The 25004-nt window shown below is 42.6% G+C and overlaps 4 protein-coding genes across 7 annotated transcripts; 3 read left to right on the forward strand and 1 right to left on the reverse strand.

Moving 5' to 3' along the window:
- Positions 1-16: 16 nt before the first annotated feature.
- On the forward strand, positions 17-5388 carry stap2a (signal transducing adaptor family member 2a). 2 transcript variants are annotated; one of them, XM_071492473.1, is made up of 12 exons: positions 17-426; positions 1313-1384; positions 1481-1600; positions 1689-1745; positions 1852-2003; positions 2114-2245; positions 2337-2406; positions 3034-3136; positions 3232-3327; positions 3404-3532; positions 3617-3680; positions 3770-3888. In XM_071492473.1, the coding sequence occupies exons 1-11, from the start codon at positions 163-165 to the stop codon at positions 3670-3672; spliced, it is 1251 nt and encodes a 416-aa protein (XP_071348574.1). In that variant the 5' UTR covers positions 17-162; the 3' UTR covers positions 3673-3680; positions 3770-3888. The 2 variants fall into 2 exon arrangements, with proteins under 2 accessions (XP_071348574.1, XP_071348573.1); XM_071492472.1 differs by having other exon boundaries at positions 3617-5388.
- A 781-nt stretch (positions 5389-6169) lies between these two features.
- sema4e (semaphorin 4e) lies at positions 6170-13198 on the forward strand. The gene is made up of 16 exons (XM_071490844.1): positions 6170-6710; positions 7766-8078; positions 8230-8375; positions 8932-8994; positions 9077-9175; positions 9288-9387; positions 9489-9599; positions 9753-9904; positions 10283-10461; positions 10588-10744; positions 10974-11196; positions 11311-11426; positions 11571-11728; positions 11817-11869; positions 12063-12759; positions 12839-13198. The coding sequence occupies exons 2-15, from the start codon at positions 7970-7972 to the stop codon at positions 12734-12736; spliced, it is 2340 nt and encodes a 779-aa protein (XP_071346945.1). The 5' UTR covers positions 6170-6710; positions 7766-7969; the 3' UTR covers positions 12737-12759; positions 12839-13198.
- A 163-nt stretch (positions 13199-13361) lies between these two features.
- On the reverse strand, positions 13362-18576 carry cactin. 2 transcript variants are annotated; one of them, XM_071490843.1, is made up of 10 exons: positions 18226-18576; positions 17037-17658; positions 16803-16898; positions 16558-16703; positions 16198-16360; positions 15508-15622; positions 15152-15344; positions 14861-14983; positions 14260-14639; positions 13362-14049 (listed from the first exon to the last, which is right to left on the reverse strand). In XM_071490843.1, the coding sequence occupies exons 1-10, from the start codon at positions 18528-18530 to the stop codon at positions 13559-13561; spliced, it is 2634 nt and encodes an 877-aa protein (XP_071346944.1). In that variant the 5' UTR covers positions 18531-18576; the 3' UTR covers positions 13362-13558. The 2 variants fall into 2 exon arrangements, with proteins under 2 accessions (XP_071346944.1, XP_071346943.1); XM_071490842.1 differs by having other exon boundaries at positions 14260-14642.
- Positions 18577-19090: 514 nt separating this feature from the next.
- cdc34b (cell division cycle 34 homolog (S. cerevisiae) b) lies at positions 19091-24390 on the forward strand. Of its 2 annotated transcripts, XR_011692860.1 has the most exons (6): positions 19091-19963; positions 20524-20610; positions 20765-20862; positions 22279-22413; positions 22519-22782; positions 22840-24390. XR_011692860.1 is itself a non-coding variant. In XM_071490845.1 (5 exons), the coding sequence occupies exons 1-5, from the start codon at positions 19778-19780 to the stop codon at positions 22727-22729; spliced, it is 717 nt and encodes a 238-aa protein (XP_071346946.1). In that variant the 5' UTR covers positions 19094-19777; the 3' UTR covers positions 22730-24390. The 2 variants fall into 2 exon arrangements, 1 of the variants encoding a protein (XP_071346946.1); XM_071490845.1 differs by having other exon boundaries at positions 19094-19963; positions 22519-24390.
- The last annotated feature ends 614 nt before the right edge of the window (positions 24391-25004 follow it).

The following is a 25004-nucleotide window of genomic DNA, read 5'->3' on the forward strand; positions in this document are numbered from 1 at the left end:
TGATATATGTACACTGATGCAGAAAATAAGAGACATAGGATTTTCTGTTTTTACATTTCACCTGATTCTTGGTTCGACCTATTTTTATTCGCACAGTTGCTCATTTTTGCTCAGTAAAACATCTCTATTTTAGACATTTATCCCTCAATCATCCAATTTTTAATGTGCGCTACCACCCGTCTGCATGACCCCCAGACACAGCAGGCTACACCAGCCAGCTGTTGGATTATTGCCACAGCACTATCTCATCGGCGAAGGCGTGTCACTCCCCGAATTACTCAGATCCCCTTTGTCCTCGGTGCCCAGCCAGCGACACTCATGGCGGCTGCACCCGTCAGACAGCGCTCCGGGCCAGGGGGACCCCGGGCGCAGCTCCCACCCTGCTACTACGAAGGATACCTGGAGAAGCGGGGACCGAAAGAAAAGGTGGGTCCGCCCGGTGCAGATGAAGTGCCATGTTGTTTCAGTGCATGTTGTAGAGAGCCGTGGTCGGCGTGTGCGTGTGTGTATGAATCTGTGCACCGCACACCGGCTGATCCCCCCCCCCAGTCCCAAGGAGCTGTCAACTTCCTTATTGTCGTGGAATGGGCGAGGCGAGAGACTGCACTGGGGCTGGCGGGGATTTTTCCACATAGCGGGTCACAGATTTTGTTGCGCTTTTAAGTCTGGTTTTGTTAGACCGATAGGGAATGATTGCTACAATACACGAAAAGAGGAAATCCGCCTGCTGTCAAACTGCATGCCATTTCAATTATTTCATGTTAACAAATTGTGGCCGTGTCTCTTACCTCAATAATAAGTCCGATACTGCATGTCACAAACAGTAGGTCTGCCAAGCATTTTCCTCGTCCAGAATCAATGCTGGTTCAGAAAAGACCTTTTGACACATTGTTCTGACAGCCTGGTGTCGGGGCTGCGTTTCCAGTATCTCAAATACAATGTTTCACACGGTCAAATGGATAATATTACACAAGGTCCTTTTCAATATTGTTTTTAATTATAAGGTGATAAAGAATGGGACCCCCCCCCCACCACCACCACCCACCACCCCTTCTTTCTCATTAGGCTCATTTCAATTCAATACAGACATGTAATGTGAGCCTGGCTCAGGTGCAGGATATTTCAGTGATCCATGGTCACAGACTGACAGCAGCTGAGCCTCACTCCCCATCCATTAGCGACTTGGGACAGGAAATGTGAGGGTGATAAAAAGGGAAATATCCATTACACAGATGTTAAAAACCGGCACAATAGTTGTCACAGCTTTCTCTCCTTTTTTCCCCCCACATCTGATCATTTCTTCATGTGACAGGCATCCAGACGACTGTGGACCAGTCTGTGCGGGAATTCTTTGTATTTCTTCAATAATGCCAAGGACACTCATGTAAGTTTCAGATTGTATACATTATGTTTGCTGTGCATCATGTCACGTTAACATTGGAACATATTTGCGAGTGTGTGTGCGTTGCATGTGTTACAGTATGTGGAGAAGCTGGACCTCAGTGGGTTCGTGTCCCTGAAGGATGACTGCAGCCGGGACAGAAACCTGGAGGCAGCCAGACTCATCCTGCGCATGAAGGATGGGGAAATCAAGCTGACAGTAATGCCACTCCACACTAACACACACACACACAAACATTAAAAGGAACACTTTTTGCAAGGTGTAAAAGTGCTGTTGTCTTTTCCAGGCACCTAACCTAGAATCAAGGGAGCTGTGGAAAGGTTTCCTCTACTCAGTCATAGATGTAAATATGCATCTTCTGCACACATGCCACACCTGCATCCTTCCACCAGTTTTTTTTTTTCTCTTGTGCTGTTTAATAAGAAGTTCTGCCTTCTATCCCATCACAGCTCAATGTCCCGTCCTGTCTGACGTTGCTGCCGGGCCAGCTGCAGATGCTGAAGGAGGTGGTGGACAAAGAAAGGTCCAGGCGGAGAACCCGCACTCCCACACGTGCTCCTCCTTCACCGCTGTCTGTGCCTTTAGTAGGAGAGATCCCGCCGTGAGTTTTCCTCTGTGTTTAGAGCAAAAACTATAGCTGTTTCAGTGCGTGTGAACATATGTGTATGCGTTATCATTTCTAATCTGTGTGTGTGTGTGTTTGGCATGCAGGTGCTTTCGACCAGTGTCCCGAACAGAAGCTGAAGTCCTTCTAGAGAGACACCCAGACTGCGGCAACATGTTGCTCCGTCCAGGCCGAGATGGCTGCTCGCTTGCTGTTACTACTCGACAAGACCTCAATGGGTAAAAACCTGCTGAACATCTGGACAGCACAGCTGCAAATATCATGGACACACACAACCTTCACTGCTGTTTGTCTTTTTTTTTTATCTAGGTCAGTGTTCAGACATTACCGTGTGACTCAGAGGGACCAAGGCGGTTATGTCATTGATGTAGAAAATCCTGTAAGTCTATAATACTTGCAGATACAATTCACATTTTAATTGACTTACTTATATAGCCACTATATGTGATGTTCTATCAAAATTGTGTTTTTATTGGAGAAACATTGGGTTAGAGAGGCATCAATCCAACTTCTTCTCTCCTCACAACAGTTATGATATTTCAATTCAGGGTATCTGATGATTTTTTCCTAATTTAAAATCTGCGTGTGGTGCTTCACAGACCCTGACACCAATCTGGCACATGGGATGGATGCATCTGTACCATTTAAATATTTGAAAAGATAAACACACACTATAACAGATTTGTTAAGTGGGAAGTAAAAATATATTTCATGCTGCAAATTTCTTTCTGTCTTTCTGTCTTGTTTGCTGTCAGGTTAAAGTTTCAAAAGTGACAACTTGTCAGAACTAAATATAGCTCTATAATTGTACAGTACTGTACAATTGTACTGTCTTAGGACAGTGCAACAGTTCAACCCACAGAAGCTCTTGTAAACACTGACTGAAAAAGAAATGCAAAACTGGCCATTTTGATTTATGCTTTGAGATTACGACAGTCGATAATGTCTGCATGTAAACACCATTAAGAAACCAGCAGAATATAATGCAACAGGTTTCCTCTTACAGATTCCATGTGCTACACTTCATGAGGTCATTGACGCCCTGGTAGAGAAGACAGCAGGAACTCTACAACCTTTCCTATTGGAGGAGCCGTATGAGGAGAATATCAGTGAGGCAGACTTTTTTTTCTTTACCTATAAACTTTTTGTGTACGTCTTACAACTAATCTATGAGTCCAACTATGAACGTTTTTTGTGTCATCAGCATATGTTTCCGCCAATGATGAAAATGGAGAAAAGATCCTCCACACTGCCCCCTCCAGCCCACTGCCAAAGGCTCCTGCCCTTCCTCCAAAACAAGGTTTCTCTCTTGAACATGCAGCACATGCAGATAGTCACAGGCAGAAATAATGATTACTACTTTCATTCTGGTGCAGACCGTTGGTGCAGTAGTCCCCTGTCCAGATCCCCTGCCCCAGACCGCCGTATCCTGACTTCATCCGTGCCGGCCTCGCCCACCAACCCAATGAGACGACTCATTCTCTCCCCTTCGCCTCTTGCACACAGTGAGTAAATAATGGGCCAACGTCGCCCGCAACAGTTGATCTGAAGTTGTCCCAGTTCAAAGCGCGTCTTCTGTCCTTCCACAGCACTCAATGAGGAACTCAAAGTGAAGCTGGAGAAGAGACGAGCCAGTCAGGAGTGACTTAACTCGTAAGGAACAGCTTCCTGTCACAGCATACCCAATCTTCAGTGCCAAACCCCTTCTCACCGCAGCTATGTACTCATCCTGTGCCTTCTAGGTGGAAGACAAGGGACAACAAATACCACCACTTTCTCTCAGTGCTTTGTCCGCATGCATGAAACTGTTTACAAACCGCCTCTGAGCAAAAAATAGTACAACAACAAATGATTTTCCTTCAGAATACAATCCACAAAAACTCAGAATCAATATGACTGGCAGCTAAAACCTATCAGAGAAGCACTGACACATGCGGGACCACCAACTGAGCCTGATGTTTTCCTGCCCGAGCCCATGTCTGTGTGCTGATCTGCCGAAGTTACTGCTGCACCTGAGACACTTAATCTGCTCTGAAAGTCAAATAAGCCAGAAATGCTCAGGTCCCAGCTCAGTAATTCTTGTTCACCTCATTCCACGTACCATGACTGAGAAAAAAATCATATGAAAAGAGTGGAGCTGGTTAAAAACTGAAACCTGCACAATCTCTGCCTGCTGCTCTGAGTGCTATTCGTGACTGATAAGCAACCATTAATATGTTGTCGATTCAATGGCACGGCTGTGGTTCATCTAAAACCCAACTCTAACTGTATTGTTGGTGCTCATTTTAAAGTGTCTCGTTGTTCCCTGCTACTGCTTGTGTGCTACTGTATGGTGCTATGACTCACCAGTGCTCAGACCTGCCTGGAGACTGCAGGTGACTCCTGTTCCTCTTCAAGAAAATCAATCTATTGTATGTGAGGGTGCCCTCCAGTGGAACGGCTGTCGCCTACAGGGGCAGAATCCACTCAGTCTTTGGGTGTTAACACAAGTACCAGACACTTGGCGTGGACCAACCCTTTTATGTTGCAGACCGAACCTGGCAAAGGCTTTTAGCTTTATCACAGTATTACACCACGCCCTACCTCTTTACCTCTAATGACAAAATAATTATTTATTACAGATCTGTAGGTGTTTCAACAATAACAATTGATATTTCTAGACCATTTTTCTTTTTGACATTTCCATGAATTGGCCAGTCCTGCAGATTATAAGTGTCTGAGTACTAGTGGCGAACTGTGATCAACTGACTCGTAAATGTCAATGAACAGTTTCTTGTATGTTTGTACAATATGTGATGTGTCTACCTGATCACTATCAAAGAATAGTGTTTGTTAGATATCGAGGGCATTAAATTGTTTTGCATGGATCTTAATCGTTCCTCGTTGTGAACTGATAGCTTTCATAAAAATAAACCATTTAGTTTTTTTTTAAGTGGCCAGTTTAAAAAAAAAAAAAAACTGGCCAAGTCTTCATTTGAAAGTACGACCTTCTTGTGAGAACGGGAGAATGAGGAAATTAGGTGATATTGGAATAAATCAATACCATGAGTAGATGATTACAGAAAATGCTGGACAATCTGTCCTGTTTTAATTAAAGATAATCGATAATCAGTGGTAATTTATACCACAGATAGATAGGAGTAAAGAGAAAATATGTTTGCAAAAGTTTACAAAGGGCCAAGTTATTTATTTATTTATTTATTTTACAGGTTCAGCAGCATGGAGGGGAGAGTATTTTTAGTTTTCCATATTCCCTCATTTTGGATTACCTTCCATGATTCCACACACTTAATACATACATTTATACTGGAAGTTAACTGTTCATGTTGTAAATAACATAAATAAAGTGTCCTTTCCTCTACATCTTTGTGGAAACCTGAATCCAATCTGAAACACTTGTAACATATTCCTCTTTTATTTGTTGTTTTCCATGCACATTTTTTCTGTTTTAAAGTGAGTTTAAGTTCATTTTACTGAAAATGATCAACTGAAAATAATATTTAAAAAAGAAACAGTAAATATCTGGCCTGTCAAAAGTATATGGGAGGGAGACAACAGTGTAACCTGTGTAATTCAGACTGTTCCTTTGTAATAAATACTCGTGAGGAGCTCACAACACTGGCTCCTTGCTGATATTGGATATTGGATGACACTGGATTTTATTTTATTTGTTGGTCATTTTTGGTGAAGCACTTCTTATATTGTATTTGGCTCTGGCCTGCCAACAGTAGAGCTGCCTATTCAACATATTTGTCTGGTGTTTACTTTGGCTTGGTTAAAAAGATAAGCTGTCATTTCCGTGCATGTGTGCGCAGCCTAGGAAACCATCGTTACAATAGCATCCTGTGGGCAACATAAGACATCTGTGGACTTTCTGCATGAAGTTATGTTGCACCAACCACTTACAACACCTGAAAGATCTTATATCTCCACTACATGTAATAAGTATTGTGAATTAGCCTATGGTTATAATATTTTTTTTTTCCTGTGCAGGTGCAAGATTATTTTAACAAATATGATAATATCACAACAACTTACTGTAAATAAGTGTAGCTCTCAAACACAACCACATTAACATTACTCCATCACTCCTGTTTGGACATGTTTGCTGTGGTTTAAAAAAAAAAAAAAAAAAAACATAAAACGTAAAACACCAGCCTTTCATCTTCTGCCTCCCCCGTCTTGAATCAGCTGTGCCAGCTCATAAAAGTGTGAGCGGACGATGCAAACTTAATCAGGCCAGAGAGAGGAGCGCCTTCCGCCGCCTGAAGGAGGCTTTAAGGTCCTGCGGGGCAAACCGGAGCAGCAGCCGCCATTCAGACCCCTCTCACCGCGGGGTGTGAGCGCCGAGGGGCTCTCTTCAATGACGGGTGACCGCTGTGTTTTTGAGAGGACCGACAGAGACGGAGAGGCGCTTTGGGGTTTTTAAGAGCAATGCACTTGCGTTGTCTCTCTCTACCACCTTGAAGGAAGTTACAGGCTCGCCCACATCCACGTTTGACGCTTGCGTCGGTTTTTATCGCGCTGCACAACGATTTTAAAAAAAAAACAAAACAGTGTGGCTTAGTTTTACCACCGACCTGCTGGTTAATGAAGAGGTAATGGTTTAGAAATTGCGCGTAAACAGGTGTTGGGACTACTTTTAATGGAGGTCTTCGCGGTCTTGGGCGTGTCAGTGCGCAGGTAAGTGATTAACATTGGCAGGACTGTGTTTGTTGTTTGTGAACCTGCTGCACTTTGTGCTCTTTGCTGGTAGCTCTTCGCCAGCTTTTGGACTAATCTTTCAGCCTGATTACATGAAATGAAATAACAAAAAAGGCAAAAAAAAAAACAACTCACTAGTTTATTATTAAATTCCTCAATGCCGCTTTATCAGCTCAACAGTGACTCCAAACTAACTTAAATGCTTCAAACCGAACTTACCTGTAATATATTGCCAGAGGACGTTTGGCACATAGATGCCAAAGTGCAATAGGTGTTGTGTATATATGTGTGTGTGTGTGTGTGTGTGTGTGTGTGTGTGTGTGAATGGGTGTTGAGTGAAGCTGGCTATGGCCCCGGGGCCAAAAATGTGAGCCATCTTATCAGGGCTGCATTCTCTGACATGCCGGAGCTCATCCGTGAAACACAGCTCATGTCCTTGAGACAGAAGCAGCTAAAGCGCACACCCACCGAGCAGGTTGGAGTGACACTGCTGGACACAGTCATTGAAAACAACAGCTGTCATTGTTGCAGCACGCTAATTCAAGGAGAAGCAAGTGCAGACTTTTTTTTTTTTTTTTTTAAGACTGACTCAAACCCCAGTATTTCCTGTCTGTGTCTGTAAAACATCGCTTGCAACACACTTGGTGCGTCTTGCTCATCAGCGCCAGACTTTGGCACTCTCTCTGCTCTCTGTGAATCTCTGTGAATCTCTCATTGTGCGCTTGTGTTTGGTGCTGCAGGAGAGCTGAGGTTGACATCCCTGCACCCTGCTGAATGCCTTTCATGGCCCTGCATTAACATCACTATGGCACTGACAGAATTACTGCCGTGCTGACTTTAGCTCACTCTGCCCTTTCTGGCCATTCCTCTATTTTTTTAATTTATTTTTTGCTGTTGCTTTGTTTCTTTCACTTTGTTTTTAACACATCATATTCCCTTTGTGTTTTGTGTTTTGTTATACATAACCTAAGCTTCTGTCAGGTCTCGCGTTTGGTGAATTGATTATGATATCCGTCCAACCTTGTCTCTTTCAGCCCTCCTTGGCTTTGTTTCTTTGGTCTGTGCCATCTATCTCACCATGGACAGCCTGCTGAGCGGGGCCAGTAAAAGGGCCAGGGCTCTTCAGTCAGCACAGACCTCATCACGTCATAGATGCCACTCGCTGTCTTTACCCATGTGTGACTGACTGTTAGGGAAACAATAAAGCTTAAATTCCTCTTAGCCTGAACAAAGGAACCATGCATCCGCTGCTGTCCCTCAGTGTCTTTTGGCTGCTTCCCCTGGCCTTGACGTTGGAAGAAGACTCACCGCTGGACTGTGTTCCCCGCAAATCTGTTCCTTATCACAGTGAGTGTTGCTACCTGCCTTGTGTAACCTTGGCATACAATGTGTCAGCTCATGTTGGCACAATTTAAGATTGGACAGACACATTGGGAAACACAGATTAGTAACTGGTGGTTGCTAAATGACAAGTGAATCAGTCATATTACGTTTCTAGGGGTCAACGCTCGCCTGTTTCATGAGGAGGGTGTGTTCAACTACTCCACCATGTTGTTGAGAGAAGACCTGAATCTGTTGGTTCTTGGTGCCAGGGAGGCATTGTATGCTCTTGACCTCAACGACATCTCCAAGAAACATGCTTCAGTAAGAACACCTTTGTTAACAATGCAGTTAGGGCCGATTCTGTCTTGGAGCGGCGCCCATGAATTGTTAGCATTAGTCAACTTTAGAAATTCCTTATCAACGTTTAGGATTAGGGCTGCATCAAGTGCCATATTCTTGGCCCTGAATCCGGTCTTTCAGGTAGCACTTGCTTGCAGGTTTTAACCTGATCGAAACAAGACGGGAAAAGTGCTGTCTGAGAGGCTCAGTTCAGGCCAACAAAGACCCTGAATACCCCTTTAATACATTCAGTCAAATTATGCTGAACTCTTCTGGAAAAATTTCTCCAGCTTTTAATTTAAAAAAAAACAAAAAAACCCCAAGCCTTAACATTGTTGTATTGTTATGTGACCACTCACAGTTTTCAGCTATATTGAAAGTTACCTCACTGATTTCAACTGCTATGCCTCCACTTCAGTCACATTTACAAATTTTAACTGCTTCCTTAGCTGCTAGTGTTGCATTCACACATTTATGCAATTGAAAAAAAGAAAAAATGTGGAGAATTGTGTTACTAAAATTGTTGTCACTCTTTTAGGTGAAATGGGAAGTGACAGAAGAGCAAAAAACTGAGTGTAAAAACAAAGGAAAAGATCCTGAGGTGGGTCCCTTTAGTCTTTGCTGATGAAAACTGATTATGTATTGAGCAGATTTGGTCATTCCTTCTTTAAATGCATTTACAGACGGAGTGCAAGAACTATATAAGGATATTACATACGATGGAGGATAACAGGATGTATGTGTGTGGAACCAATGCTTTTGATCCAGAGTGTGATTACATGGTGAGACACATTCAGAGCCATATCTCATACTGTACACATTGACTGAATAAATTGCTGTATAGGTTTCTCCATCAAATCATTCCAGGATTAAACACTGTGTGTGTCTGTGCAGTCCTATGCAGATGGGAAGCTGATACTTGAGAAGAAAGGAGAGGATGGCAAAGGGAAGTGTCCATTCGATCCTTTCCAGAGATATGCATCCATCATGGTTGGTGAGTAGCTAAAAAACAACAGAACAGAAAATTGCAAAGATGATTAAGTACAGCAAAATGTTCTCATTTGTATCTCTGTGTTCGCTGTCTTGTTTCACCAGATAACAACCTATACTCAGCCACTTCGATGAACTTCCTGGGCTCTGAACCCATCCTGATGCGCAGCTCTCCTGTCTCCATACGCACTGAGTTCAAGAGTTCCTGGCTTAATGGTAAGATGAGATAGCTTGTAATGTTTTTTGATTGTTGTTCATTTTGATTTCATAAGTAAGATGACGGGTAGGACCTTGTTGTCTCCAAACTGAACTCTTTCAACTACATTGTTTGCTTAATAGCTGAGTCAGAATTCTTTCTTTCTCCATCAGAGCCCAATTTTGTTTCCATGGCTCAGATGCCAGAGGGTGAGAACAGCGAGCAGGGAGATGATGACAAGGTTTACCTGTTCTTCACTGAGACAGCTGTGGAGTGCGACTGCTACAACAAACTGGTGGTCTCCCGTGTGGCCCGTGTCTGCAAGGTGACAAAGAGTTTATGATGCATGCACTAATTTTTCAGAATCAGAATCAGTTTTATTGCCAAGTATGTTTCCACATACAAGGAATTTGTGCTGGTGATTGGTGCAAACAGTAGCATAAACAGACTTAGAGTAAAATCAAAGGTAGAATTACAAGTTAAAAATTAAAATAAAATTAAGATGAAATATTTACAACAAAGATTTGAGATATTTAGAATAATAATAAAGGGAATGTAGTGCAAAAAATATAGAAACTGAAGCTCCATTTCCAAACACAGCAAAGGCATAATGGTTAAACGGTGCTTCCTTCCCTCCACTCTTTCTGTCGTCTGATTCAGCATCCCGTTTGTCTGGCATCATGGTGTCTATCTGTGCTCACAGGGGGATCTTGGAGGTAAGCGGACTTTGCAGAGGAAGTGGACATCCTTCCTAAAGGCCAGACTGGACTGTCCAGTGCTGGAGTCCCAGCTGCCATACATTATCCAGGACACTTACCGCTGGTGTGATCCCCAGCAGCACTGGAAGAACTGTTTGTTCTTCGCCATCTTCACACCACAGTCGTACGTTTGAATTAACAAACATGTTTGTGTGTTTTTCTTAGTGGGGGGAGGGCTGCTTTTTCTTTAATGGTCTTTGGCACACTGTCTGGCTCACATTTTTTGTGTGTGTTTGGATGTGTGTTTCAGGGACACATCAGACCTGTCTGCAGTGTGTGTGTACCAGGTGTCTGACATCAGCAGAGTGTTTGCAGAGGGGAAGTACAAGACTCCAGTCCCCGTAGAAACCTCTTTTGTTAAGTGGGTGATGTACAGCGGAGATGTCCCCGTCCCTCGGCCTGGAGCTGTAAGTCTGCCCACTATTCTGTGTGTGTGTGTGTGTGTGTGTGTGTGTGTGTGTGTGTGTGTGTGTGTGTGTGTGTGTGTGTGTGTGTGTGTGTGTTATAAACAAAGCATCTCAAAAGGCAACTCCTTTTTTTTTTTTTTTACAAGTGGCCCAGCAGGAAACTGATTTCTTTTGTACTTTGACTCTGTTGTTCTCCCTTTTCTCTTTCCTTTCCCTCTTCTTTTGCCAGTGTATAAACAATGAGGCTCGTCAAGCAGGTATAAATCAGAGTCTGGACCTCCCAGACCGCACACTGCAATTTATCAAGGATAAGCCCCTCATGGACCAGGCTATCCAGCCAGTAGGAGAGAAGCCTCTGCTGGTGCGAAGGGGAGCTACATTTACACGCATCGTAGTCAACCGAGTGCAGGCTGCAGATGGCGAGAAATATCACGTGATGTTTATAGGCACGGGTGTGTGTTAAGGGTCGTACCAGTGCAGCACACTGCTGCTGCTTTTGATAACTTTGCATAAAGCCATATTTGTCAACATATAAATATGGCATCTTTCTGTTTTTACATGAAAAGATGAAGGCACCATGCTGAAAGCAGTGAACTACGATGGAGAGATGTTCATCATAGAGGAAATACAACTATTCCAGCCCCCAGAGCCAATCAAGATTCTGAAATTTTCTAATGTCACGGTAATTTAAAACCCAACCATAGTCAAATTAATGGTGTATTACTTGATTAATTACTGAAATCATTACTCAAGTGTACCTGCGTTGTATATTACTGTAAAGCACCAACATCAGTGTCATTGTTCTGTGTCTGTGTGATGTGTACAGGAGCATCTCTATGCAGGCTCAGAAAACGGAGCAGCACAGATACCACTGGCCAGCTGTGAGAGGTCCTTATCCTGTATGGACTGTGTCCTAGCCAGAGACCCATACTGTGGCTGGGACAAAGTTGTTGGGAAATGTGTTGCCCTTTCTAATTCAAAAAGGTAGGCAACTGTCCCATCACGCAGAGCAAGCAGTGCCCATACCAGTTCTATCCAAACTAAATTTCAGTTATTGTATCTCCTGCTTTAGCGAGCTGATCCAAAGTGTGAAAGACGGAGATGCTTCTCTTTGCCCAAATGCTGGTGAGCTAGTGCACACTTTAACCAATGCAGTATGATCAGAACATAGTTTTTTTTTGCTATTCTGAATAAAAACTGAGCCTTGCAGGGCTTTTCTATTTTCATGTTTTTTCTATTCTTCAAATGTAAAAGAATCATAAACTGAGGCCAATTGTGTGTTGAAAATGCTTACGCAAAGGATCTGTTTTATTTTCAGATCCTATTAAGCCCATGAATCGGTCCATCTGGCCAGGTGGCAACCTGAAGCTCAGTTGCCCTTCGCCTTCTAACGTGGCAAAAACTAGCTGGGAGCGGAACAGCCGCCCTCTGACCCCTTCAGCTCGGCTTCAGCTGCTTCAAGACGGACTGCTTATCCTCAACGCTTCAGACAGTGATGGTGGTCAGTACCGCTGTGTGTCTGTGGAGCGCTCCAAAACAGACGAATACACAGCCACTGTGGCTGAGTACCAGGTCAGAATAGAAGGCTCAGACAGGGGTGGTCATATACTGTTTCCACAGGCTCAGAGAGATGGCCCCTCTGTGGCTGGACTGCAGGCCGTAGTCGGGCTCCTAGTGGTTTCTCTTCTTGTCCTTTTGGCTTGGAACTTTTACAAAGGCCACCTTCCTGTTCCCTGGAACTGTGGAAAGAAGAGCGAACAAACCCCAGAGTCCCATGAGGAGGGGGCCGTGCACTCCAGTGTGTCCCACCAAGAGCCACCGAGACCTGCACTGACAGAGGACAAGCCCCTGATGTCTGGAAGAGACAACGGCAGCAGTAATAACAACCACACCAGAGGAGAGGCAGCATTTAGTGCTGCAGGGGATGTGAATGACGCCCCAGAAGTTAACCTAACTTCTCTGCAGTACATCGATGATGAGTCAGAAATTTGAAAACGATGAGCACCATTTAAAGTGTAAAAGATGAATGGGAATGACACAAACCATTTGTTTCTAACCTCAGCTGGATTCATCCGTTCAGCTGTAATATTTGAGAACTGAAATGCCGACTTTTGCAGCATTAAAAGTAAGTTGGAATATAAGAACATTCCAAGTGTTCGAAACTTTCTTGAGAGACGACTATTAACTTTTGAGACTGAAAACACCAAAAGATTCTATAAGTTTTTGTATGAGATGCTTGAATTTCTGCTTTTTCTTTTAATACAATTGTATGTACATTTAAAAATGTGTTTTTAGTGTCTTACTAATTGTTGAAAATTCTGTTATAGAATGAAATACCTTTTATGACTGGTATGATTTTCACAGGGAATGTACAATAACTGAAATTGAGCCATTTAATTTCTAACCACAAGCTGCCAAGATTTAGTTTTATTGTATTAAACCTTTTCTACCTGCTCCATGTGTTGTTTCAGTGCATCCAAATATAACCAACAGGATTTACAAGTTTTCCACAAGTCAGGACTTGCCAAGAATGTGAAGAACAGATGTAGAAATGACTTAGTTATTAATCATCGTTGTACTTTTGTGTAGGACACAAGTAATGACAGCTTGCACAGAGTAAAAAGAGGAAAAAATCTTTAATGTGTAATTTTCAAACATTACAATTTTAGACAACAGTACAGATTTGTTACAAACTGCTTTTCTGTGATAGTAGCTGAAACAATACAACAATGCAAATTTACTTTATCTAAATAATACACTGTGTATGGTTAAAACCCAGTGACTGGGCTCTTGGTCCATCCTGGTATGTGGTCTCTATCTCCTGTAGCGGTACCTCTTGAAGTGGAACCACAGCTGGAAGATCCCGTTGGCAAACTGACAGCGGAAGCCGTGTCGGTGCGAGTACTCCCATTCCCTGTTCACAATCTTGAAAGCAATGTCCTCGTAAGGCGGGCCCGCATGGAACCTTAAAATCCCAAAGTCCTTGTTGTCGGGACTGGGCTCGAGGAAGTACTGCGGGGTGGAGCGTTTGTCGATCAGGTCTGGGTAGAAGATGTTGAACTTGTATCCCTGGACGATCTTGGGAGGAGGGTTGTCGAAGTCGTAATGCGTCTGGTTGTATTTGTTCCACTCGAAGCCTGTGTGGACCCGGTTGAAGAAGCGGGGTTTCCTGGGGCGGTATTTGTCCGCCCACAGGTACATCTTCCCTGTGACTGGGAACTCCACACTGAACTGGGCCTCATCGTTGCCCATGCCCTCTCTTGCACGACGTACAAAGGCGTCCTCGGCGCTCTCACTGGCGTCACCTGACAGAGAAAGAAGTCAAAGAGACAACAATGAATGAAACAATACATCTGCATCACATATTTAGAAATCAACAAATTTTGTACATTGAAAGTTGGTAACTTAACCGTTACCAAATGCCTGAAATGCACTCCTTTACAGTTGGGTTAGTACTATATCTTTTGTGATTTTTTATTTTTTATTTTTCTGTGTGTGTGTACATGTTCCCATACCGGTAACCTGAAGCTGTCTGCGGGCCAGCTGCAGCCTGTGTGTGTCCTCCTCTGGGGTGATGCTGTGTGTGTCCAGCGGCAGCTCAGAAGGCGTGAGCAGCGTAGGGCTGTAGCGCCCTGAGTCGTACTCCGCCTGGCTCTGCTGGATCAAGTCCTCCTCTGTCAACACGGCCTCCACCACCTCGTCTTTCTCCTCTTCATCCTTCCTGTCACCCTTTTCACCTCCCTCCTCATCTTGGCTTCCTGCTGTGGATGTGGACGGCCCTGCCTCTGCCTCCTCATACTCGGCTTCTCTGTTCCTACTTTTTGTGAAGGACGAAGATGATGACCGTCCAGGTTCTTCGGTTGCAGTCTCTCTGGTTTGTTCTCCCACCCTTTCCCTGCTGTTAAAAAAACATCTGGGGTTATTTTTTGAGTGAGGAGTCGATGCATCCACAAGTATTTTCTTTTACATGTATTTCAGGTTATAACATCCTTAAAAGAAACACAGAATTAATGTCATGTGAAGTGAACTTTTGACTGCAGGTCACAGCAATCGACAGAACTACTGGGTCTCTTCCATTTCCGGATGTGTGGAGCTTGTGGTTTCCACGTAACTTACTCATCTTCCTCACTCTGTGGTTCCTCTTTGATGATGGGGAACAATGGTTCACTTTCCACTCCCTGTTCCTGTTTCAGCTTGAAGAGCTTCTGACGCAGCACATCTTGGTGTCGCTCTCTCAACCTGGCACATAAAATTTAAAGTTTTAAACCCACAAACTTCCTAACTGGGCAGTTCACAATCTGTATAACTTCTTGCCATATATTTAGATTATGTAAAATGCTAAAGTGGCATTTCAATTAGGAATTTCAATTATTTGCAGAAGAATAGTGGGCCTTCCAACATGCTTACCTGGCTCTGGCCATGTAGACTCTGACTTGCTGCAGCAGACTCTCCCAATAACCGATATCAAGATTGGATCCTCCAGCCCGAATCTTTGTCTCGATGTTCAGGTGCAGCGCCTGCAGCTGGCTGTACGTCTTTCCTTTGAACACTGTCTGGACGTCAGTGCTCACAGCTGTGTTGATGCCCTCACGACGATCACCTGAGGTTTCAAGAAGAGAAAAAAAAGAAAGATGCGGTTTGTCGCATTCACCCCAGTAACTAAATAGGAGTTGAGTACAGACACAGGTGCAGAAACACAGCAGAAGACAAAGAGAACCTAAGAGTAAAACCAGTGATTGATGATGCTATGGAAAATTACATACCTGGTCCTTTCCCAGAGGCCTCCATTTTTTTCAGTTTGCTGATCTCGTCTTCCGTGATGGTCGTCATATCTCTCCAGAAGTCGACATTCTTGCCTTGCTCCAACTCCATATACACCTACCAGTGTAACAACACTCTTACAGTGAACCGTATACAGATACCAACATCATGGTTGACAGAATTCATGTCTAAATGAATTAAGTTACTTTAACCAAAATCTGTCAGAGCTCGACATCTCAAATATGCTAGGACCATTTTTTTTTTTATATGGGGATTTGGTTCCCCCCAGTGGCAGTTAAAAGAAAAAACACTGACTGACATAAGAGACACACAGGTGATTCTGAGACATAGACTACACCAACTATCAGTGGGATTGTCCAGTTTTTCTACAAATAAAAACTTGTACCATCAGAATAATTTGAAAGATGCTATAATCACATAAAAAGTCTACACAAAACATCTTTACTTTGCACAATTAATGTTGACGTGTTCTTTCAAATCTTATTCAGACCAATGATATGATGTGTTTTATGCATATTCAAATTTATTGGGCAGTTAAAAGTGCATTTACTCACAGTATTCTAGTTCATTACATTACCACAGCTCCCCTATAAAAGATATCCTGTGTGATTAGAGCTAGTCTAAGCTACAGCTACACAACATTTCCCCTTGAATGTAACTTAACAACCCACCTTAATGTCCTCCAGCAGGTCATCCATGTCAGTGACTGTGAGCCCGTTGAGGAAGGTATAAGGTTCGTGCATCTCCACGGCAAGATCGTCATCCTCTGCACTGATGTACTTCGCCAAAAGATCAATGGGTTTTGCGCGGCCATCACGAATTCGGATCTTGGACCTAAACACACAACGCACAAGAATGTTGAGACAATGCATGTATGTATTGTTGTAAGAACCTCTGGAAGTCAACTGGAACTGTGCAAACAAACGGATCACATACACATGAGGTAAATAATACCATAACAGAAATCCCCTGCCACATGAAAAGGGGAGGTTGCCAGTGTGGATATGCATTAACTGATGCCGCAAACTAACCGTAGTTTGGCCTGGTGCAAATGGAAGTTGTCTTCCTGTTCAGCCCAGGTCTTGAAATGCTCTGCCTCTTTCTCTCTCTGCAGCATCTCCAGCTCCGTCTCTCTCATGGCTTTCTCCCGCTCCCGCTCCAGACGAAGCTGCTTTACCTACATTAACAGCGGCAGTTCGATTGATCAAAGGACTGTTTCTCATTACTCGGTAGCATTATAGTGCCACAAAAAAAAATACTACGCTTCCGCTCATACCTTCTGCAGCTCTCTGCGGTTCTCCTCCTGAATACATTTGTTCCTTTCTTTAAGCTCTTTTTCTCCAAGGTGGCCGATGCCTTTCTTATCTAACGCCTAAAAAACACACATCCACACAAAAACAACAAGAATCTTGAATGACATACAATATTCAAGCCAAGTCTTGATAGGAAACTTTACAAACTTCTGTGATTTAGCTGATCAATAATCATAGGGAGCTGCTCTCCAACTCACCTTCTGCCATTTGAATGTGCCTAATAAGTTGTTGTCACCAAAAGGATTGTCTGCATTGGTGTATCCCATGTACTCCTCACTCCAGCCCATCTTCTCTCTCCTTTTCTTCTCCTTTGCTTCCTTCTTTGCCAGTCTTCTGGCTCTCTTCTCCTCTGGTGTCTCCAGAGCTTTCAACATTTCCCTCTGTTTTTTCTTCTCCTCCTTTTCTTTAACTGTGTGTGTCATGTGATCAGACCCTGAGCTATCAGACGACTCGGCTGAACTGGAGCGCTGCCTCCCTCTGTCTCTGTCAGCTCTCTCTCTGCTTCTTTCACTCCTCCCTCGCTCCCTATCTTCACTCCTCTTCTTCTTTTCTTGGCTTTTGTCTCGCTCTCTTTTTCTTTCACTTTCTCTGCTGCTGCCCTTCCACCTGTCTCTGTCTCTGTCCCGCTCCCTCCTTTGTCTGTCTCTGACCGGACTCCCTCTGTCAGGACTTCTCCGTCGTCTTCTTTCTCTATCACTGCTTCCATTACGGGAGTCAGAGCTGGACGGGGACCTTCCCCTTCTCCTCTCTTGAGATGTTCCTCTCCGGATCTCCAATTCTTTTCTCTTCCTCCTCGTTTTAGGATCATCTGAATCAGAACTGAGAAAGAAAAAGTATTTAAGTAAATTTGTGCTCACTGATGAGCTAGAACTGGCACAGATAATCTTCAGAACAAGCCACACAAAAGTTGTCATGTGGATCAAGAATTGAGGACATATCTCAGCAATGCTTTCATGTATGAAAACTAAACAGGGTACATTAACCCATTTCGAGGAGGCTCAAAATGAGTAGTGTCAATTGGCTTCTAGCAGGGTGCTGCAAGAAGTAAAAATTAGTTTTGAATAATCACCACTGATGTGTTTGCCTTAAAAACAAAAGTCTTGTTTCTGGGAATACTGTCACAGATCATGACACAGCAGCTTGTCATGTCATCCTAATTGATGCAGCTGCTATTTTTGAAATTTAACACGAAAGTCTTTTTTTGCTGCTCCTTGGACAACCTTTATCCAATCTTAAACAAGGCTGGCACAAATGCTCTCCGAAACAAGACTCACAAAAGTTATCACATGGATTTCTAATTTGCGGAAGCACACAACCATAACAACTAATCGAAAGACATTGTACACCCATGCTAACCAACTAGCATCGGACAGCGGGGACAGTTACCTGGAGGACCGACCCCTCGACTTGCTTCTGGGGCGGTGTGGTCCTCGCCTCCTGTCGCTCTCGGAGCTGCTTCTCGAGCCTGGACCGTCCCTGTGCTGAGGCCGACGTCTGGCCGGGGAGCCATCGCTGGAGTCCCCGCTGACTGACCGTACCCGACCACGGGCGGTTCTTCTCGTGTCCGCGGACCGACTGCGACCTCTCCTTTCCTCGGGGGACCGGGACCTGCTCACCCTGGCCCTGTTCCGCCGATCCCGGCTCCTGCTCCTGGACCTTGAGCGGGACCGACGTCGTGATTTCGAGCTCATCGCGAACTTCGATGCGGGGTCCGACTGGCAGCCTGTCGCGTAAATAAGAGGTAACAAAGAAAAATAGTTTTCCTTACTATTTGTCCTCACAGTGGAATTAATTAAAACGTATGCATTTGTGAAACATTTAATGAAGTAAGTAAACATTCATGTCAGCCTCTATTATTCTCAACAAAACAATACTGTGAATTATCCGGCCACAAAATTGTCTACGCAGGCAGTAGAAAGCCATCTAAAAGGGGCTTTTTATAATGTGGCGCAGAATAGAGACATCAGGTGGACCGATTTAAAAAAAAAAACAAATAAACACCATTTAATTTTAACAGCAGTTTTTTTACAGCACATTAAACATTCAAAGTCAAATTGCCATCGCTGAGATCTGACGTTATGTTAAAATAATTTGAGGGAGAAAATAGGTCAGAGCAGCTTCTCAAACAAACAACGCTGGCGTTTTCGTGACGCCGTGTGACTGGCAAATGTAGTTCCCGGAAATCACTTTTAAATAAAATATTCAGGAAATAGCGGTCACAACTAAATGAATTCCGCTTGGTTAAATTAGACTTTATATAAACACGTCATTTTGTACGACATTGTGCGGCTTCTTGGTTGCTTTCAGGGGGAAAAGTAATGTTTTGATTTAATTGAACTACAAATACCAGAAGGCACAGGGCGCCTTTGCCTGTTATGAGGGAGAGGGGACTCCTTTCAACAACATTATTCTTTACCCAGTCCTGTGTTGGGACATTATCAACTACATTTCTAACTTTGACCGGATTCATTAGTTGTGTTTTCTTTTCAACTCGGATCCTCGGGAGGAAGCGGAAACTGTTGGCGCCACGGTAAACTCGGCTCCAGCTGCTCGGTAAAGTAGAGCTTGTCAGCTAGCCTTCATTAGCCAGGAGCTACCAGTAGATTTACGGCTTATACCCGTGGCTGCCCTGCCAGGTAGATCAACTGAAGCTCGGGACGCCGGTCAGCCACGATGGTTTGGCCTGTTCAACAAATTATAAATATTGACATAGGTGAATAATTCGTCTGGTTTGGGAACAAATCAGTGCAAGCTTTTTCTCGGCTTGTGCGCAGCCCGGCTGGTTTGGCCTGTCTCATTGTCTCCGACCATCGAAAACACAAGTTGTTTTTCAGTGTCGGCAGGTTGTTTACCTAGTTAGGCTAACTTAGCCGTGTTCGTGTAAACGAGACCCGTCAGCTGTCGACTCCAGATAATCTTGAAAGCCAACCAGACCAATATGGCGCAACACGACCCCTCTCATGTAGCCAGTTCACAGAAAGCACTCATGTTGGAAATGAAGAGCCTTCAGGAGGAACCTGTCGAGGGATTCAAAATAACACTGGTGGACGAGGCTGATTTGTACAACTGGGAAGTGGCCATTTTCGGACCCCCAAACACTCATTATGAAGGGGGGTACTTTAAGGTAAGAATAGCATAGGATACCAGTTTATTGAATGTTGTCTTTGGGGCATCTGGCAGTTCATTAAAACGCAGAGCACACAATAACGCCACTGACAGTATGATGTCTCCAAGTGGCAAAATACAATATACACATTTAAGAAAACACCTTTGGAAGTTTGTAAGACTTGAGCAAGCCAGTTTCCTGCAGGAAGGTGTGAGAGCTCCCCCGGGATACACGCAGCCTTCCTCCTCACCCTCTGTTCCCCAAAAGCAACAATTATTAGTTTGTTTGGACCTTTATTCACTTTCCAGGTTGCCATATTGTACCATGCAGTGGTATGAAAGATTTATGTTTAATTTTTAAAAAATTCAGGCTTGCTCCAAAGCTATTCAGTGGTTTGAGCAGATAGAATACATGCATTTCTTAAAAATATAATCAGCATTTACAGAGAATCGTTTACAGATGAGAGCACCACTCATATGACAACACCATCGGTAGCAATCAAGCCTGTTAGTAAAAATTGCCTGATATTGTAGCAATACAGTGTACAGCTACATGTACAGGTCTGTTTTGTGTCTTAGGCTCGGATCAAGTTCCCTATAGACTACCCATACTCCCCACCTGCCTTCCGGTTCCTCACCAAGATGTGGCACCCCAACATCTATGAGGTGTAGTATCACAGCCCGGCTCACTTTTATAATCGATTATCTAATCTCTTATATAATCTACATTATCTAACGTCTTTGTCATGCTTGTGTGTTTTCTTATTAATTGCTACATGATGCATCAAATAGTGAAAAGAGTTGATTGCCTCTCTTTTAGAATGGAGATGTGTGTATTTCTATATTGCACCCTCCAGTGGACGACCCGCAGAGTGGAGAGCTGCCTTCAGAGAGATGGAATCCCACCCAGAATGTCCGGTTAGCTCACTCCCTCATTATCTCTCCTCAAATGTCTCGCTTTTCTCTGTAGGCTACCTCCCTGCTTTGTCCTCTCTCAGCCACTTCAATAATTTACCTGACTCATACCCTTATCACATGACATTTGTCTTCAGTGGAGTCTCTTCAGAAGTTCCCAGAAACAAACATTGAATCTATATTTGGGTAATCAGCACCACACGTGTAATGCGATCTGTTTTTGGACATATCTGTCAATGGACATCTTCCTTTTGTTTGCTTGTTGTTCGTTATTTGTAGAGCTGCAAAATGTGTAGGCATTCCAGCTCAGCTTTAATCATAAAATGTTCTGATATTTTCTTCCTTGAAATGGCCATCACATCAATGAATTCTCCATCTCTGATAACAATTTTCTTTTTGAAAAACTTGTATACTTGTATCCAATACTCAGTCACAAACAAGGAGTTAATTTTAATGTTTTTTTTTTTTTTACTTTATTTATTTATTTTTGGAATTGCACTGCATTCATATAAAGCAGCTCATCATTTTTATTTAACCAAAATTTTAAAGTATTTCTGTGTTGATCTATTAACACAGAAATACCGTAAAATTAATTGGAAATTAAATGTACAGTTTATACTGTCTACCTAAATAAGACAGACAAGTGAAGATATTTCCTTACTAGTTCTTCCAGCACGAAAAAGTTGCTTCATTGAGTTTGTTAATGACACCCGTGCTTTTTCCTGCTACTACAAGTCAAAATGTCTGTTGTGAAAAAAAGATTTTTAAGTGACTTTACTTTAAACCCTGTATTTAACATTCGTAAGCAGTATATACACATTTAATAAATAGTTTATAACACACTGTAAGCAGATATTTGTTTATTAATTTATTTGTCAACAATTATAACTCCTGTTGGCACCCATAAGTGGAGGGTAGTGTATAAACAGATAATGAATGACAATATAGTGAAACACAGTTGTAGTCATACACAGTGCTTTCAAAGGGAGAAGTTATAATTGCTGATCAATACTGTATATCAGTTGACATTAAAAATGCCCTTATAGCTGCGTACAACTACATTATAGGGTGTTATAACATTTATTAAATGTTTGTGTACTGATTATAAATGCTAAATCAGGGGCACTTAAAGTGTAACCAATAAGTTTATAGACAGAAAATTAAACCGCAAAACTTTGATAATGGATTAATGAACTGCTGGTCAGACAGATTAAAGAATTTAAATGTGTCAGCTTGGATTAGGGAAATTTTGATCTGCATTTTTCTCAATTTTAACAACAAACTTATTAATCAAGAAAATTATTGGTTGATAAATCCTGTTTAAAAGGGCCATATCTCTAATTTCAGGGGTATATTTCAGTGACAGTTTTATAGGTTTAACAATCTCCCTTTCCACTCATCTTTTGTGTTTTCTTCCAGGACTATTTTACTGAGTGTGATCTCGCTGCTGAATGAACCCAACACCTTTTCTCCTGCTAATGTGGACGCCTCAGTCATGTACCGTAAATGGAGGGACAGCAAGGGCAAGGACCGGGAATATGTAGAAATCATCAGGTAAAATGTCAAACAATATTATCATAGCACACCACAGCTGAAGAAGCAGTTTCTGAAGAGTCAGTGTTGTCCAACCACTGTGTATGTTCTTTATATCTCCCTCAGGAAACAGGTTTTGGCCACTAAGGGAGAAGCTGAGCGTGACGGCGTGAAAGTCCCCACCACACTAGCCGAGTACTGCGTCCGTACACGCATCCCGCCCCCTGATGAAGGCTCTGACCTCTTCTATGACTATTACTACGATGACAACGACGTGGAGGGCGGGGATGGCGACTGCTGCTATGATGAAGACGATTCAGGCAATGAGGAGTCGTGACATGCTTTCTGACAGCAACGCAATCTAGCTGACATATGCTACCCCCTTTTTTTCTGCCCGGGTTGCCAGATCAGGTCAACTACAACCAAGAAAGATTTGAAGCTTCACACTTTTAAACCAATGAAAAGAGCTGTTTTTTCCTAAATCTCTGAATTATTCTCAGAGATTTAAATCGATGCATCGTTGTGGAAGGTCAGACCTGGTAAAATTTGCACCAGCACAAAAGCCACCAGTTATTCCAACAGTTTTCATCACCACTTAAAACCTTACTTTGAGAGAATACCGTAAACTATTGCTTAATTTCAGTTCAGTCCCCTGTATAGTATAAGGTGTTGTAGGATTAATACCACTGTCAACAATAGCAACATTTGCACTGGTGCAAACGCTTCCAAACTTTTCTCAGCCTCTCTCTTGCATATCGTTATTTCCCTAATTGTAACTGGGCGTTGCTCACCAGTAGTTGGTCTAAGTGACTGATGAATGAAGAGGACTTCAAGCAACCTGCTTTGTGTTGAGCAGTGTACTGCAAACACACTTAATCTGACATTTTGTCTCGCTTCAATAGGACAGGGCATGAACTGACACAGGACAGTGTTTTCAAAGTTCCTGTGCATGCCACGATATCCTTGGAAGCCTTGTGTCTCTTTTACCGGTGGACAGTTTATCTACATCATGATCTGGTTTCAGCTCCGTGATAACAAGCACTTGTGACGATGGGGGACTCTGTCTGGAGGAACGTCTGAGTCAGTGGGTCGAACTCCTCGTGAACATTTTTGCTAACATGAAATTGATCTTTGCTGTGTTTCTTCTGGTTACTGTTGGATGTGTTTCTCTGTCATTTTGAGTGTTGAGTTATGTTATTTGAAGTAGCTCAGATGTAAGAGTCGCGTGGGATGACCATGTTTTTCAAGGGGGGTGTGGGGCTGGGAGTTGGAGGGCAGAAGTAATTAGTGATCAGAACTGTATTTCTCCTCAGGTTTGCTCTCAGCAACCTGAAGGAGCCAAAGACTTAAACCAGTGTAAAAGTAAGCCCAAAATATTTTATGACTGTTGTATTCTTGTGTTTGTTTGCTCTCTTGCAAGCTTTGTAATTTTAGTCTCTTTCTTTGGGTAGACATTATGCCTGCAGTCTCTTCTTGAGAAGATTTTTGTGGCGAGATTATTAGGTTTAATTGGCAAAAAAGCTTCTGTAGGAAAAGTGTCAGTTAAAAGGTGTTGTTGCAGTATCAGTCAGGATTATCTAAGTTTTTCAGCTCTGGAAGTGAAGAAGAAGAAGAAGGCCACCATGTTTCATTTTCAATTATTTGTGTTAGTTGAGAGTGGATGGGTTTTGATATAATTTTTAGAGTGGATGGGTGTCCTTGTGTATGTGTGTATTTTTGCATCAGCAATATTGATTGTTTCATTTTCTTAAATTGGGACTTCATACTGAATTTCTCAGGATAATAAATTACATATGACAAAACAATTAAAACAAGCAAATATTTTCCTCTTTAGGTGGTCTTCAGCGTTGGTTTACAGCTTCAACAAGAACCATAACTGATATGCACATGTAGCTGTATGGATGATCACCATGTGGTTTTATTCACCTGGGTTCATTTTTTTTTTTTTTTTTTTCGGCTATTTAAAACTGAAAAATAAAAATGTATTGGAAAAAGATATGCACAGTCTTAAAGTGTTTTAATTAACTGTTGTGATCATTTCAGTCTGTTTAATTAATATTCACTGTTACAATCAGGAGATGTATCCAAAAAATATTTTTTAAATATGCACCACTGGTACATCTATAAGTGAGCTTCACCATAAAAACTCTGCTACATGAATGTAATTTGGCTGTGTTGCACAGGATTATATTGTACTCATATAATACATCCTTGATTGTACCGTGCATACTATCCACTGATAAAAGTATTCATTCAGGGTTGTAGAGTGTGCTGCATTCAAGTCGCACAGGAATATCGGGAATTGTATATACAACTCGAAGCAACAGTGCTCTTGGTGTACACTAGTTTAGCGCACAGAAGATGTCATGATGATTTTTTAAGAATAGATTTTGGTTGTTTGCCAAGTATAAGCCTAAATATAAACCGTAGGCACTGAAGCTTCATAGTGTTTAATAGAGTTCACCAACAGAGTGAAAAAGCACCGTCTACAGTGCTAATAAGGTCTGTAAATGAAGCGAAAATAGCGTTAATGTGGGATATTTTATAAGACAATGTTTTAAAAGAAAAAAGCATGCCCCAGTTTTCTGGGCACCTTTACCTTTTCGTTATAA

This window comes from Trachinotus anak, unplaced genomic scaffold (assembly GCF_046630095.1).
Source record: "Trachinotus anak isolate AG129_WGS33_773 ecotype Australia unplaced genomic scaffold, CSIRO_AGI_Tana_v1 ptg000012l, whole genome shotgun sequence".
In the NCBI taxonomy this organism is placed as follows: domain Eukaryota; kingdom Metazoa; phylum Chordata; class Actinopteri; order Carangiformes; family Carangidae; genus Trachinotus; species Trachinotus anak.

Excerpts from the sequence above, each read along its gene's own strand:
- stap2a (XM_071492472.1), top strand. The coding sequence starts at position 163 with ATGTGCGCTACCACCCGTCTGCATGACCCCCAGACACAGCAGGCTACA. Across the intron at positions 1,601-1,688 it reads ATGGGGAAATCAAGCTGACA|GCACCTAACCTAGAATCAAG; the intron begins GTAATGCCACTC and ends TGTCTTTTCCAG. Across the intron at positions 3,533-3,616 it reads CCCTTCGCCTCTTGCACACA|CACTCAATGAGGAACTCAAA; the intron begins GTGAGTAAATAA and ends GTCCTTCCACAG.
- sema4e (XM_071490844.1), top strand. The coding sequence starts at position 7,970 with ATGCATCCGCTGCTGTCCCTCAGTGTCTTTTGGCTGCTTCCCCTGGCC. Across the intron at positions 8,376-8,931 it reads TCTCCAAGAAACATGCTTCA|GTGAAATGGGAAGTGACAGA; the intron begins GTAAGAACACCT and ends TCACTCTTTTAG. Across the intron at positions 11,729-11,816 it reads GCCCTTTCTAATTCAAAAAG|CGAGCTGATCCAAAGTGTGA; the intron begins GTAGGCAACTGT and ends CTCCTGCTTTAG.
- cactin (XM_071490842.1), bottom strand. The coding sequence starts at position 18,530 with ATGAGCTCGAAATCACGACGTCGGTCCCGCTCAAGGTCCAGGAGCAGG. Across the intron at positions 16,899-17,036 it reads GCACATTCAAATGGCAGAAG|GCGTTAGATAAGAAAGGCAT; the intron begins GTGAGTTGGAGA and ends TGTGTTTTTTAG. Across the intron at positions 14,984-15,151 it reads GTCTACATGGCCAGAGCCAG|GTTGAGAGAGCGACACCAAG; the intron begins GTAAGCATGTTG and ends TTTATGTGCCAG.
- cdc34b (XM_071490845.1), top strand. The coding sequence starts at position 19,778 with ATGGCGCAACACGACCCCTCTCATGTAGCCAGTTCACAGAAAGCACTC. Across the intron at positions 19,964-20,523 it reads ATGAAGGGGGGTACTTTAAG|GCTCGGATCAAGTTCCCTAT; the intron begins GTAAGAATAGCA and ends TTTGTGTCTTAG. Across the intron at positions 20,611-20,764 it reads GGCACCCCAACATCTATGAG|AATGGAGATGTGTGTATTTC; the intron begins GTGTAGTATCAC and ends CCTCTCTTTTAG.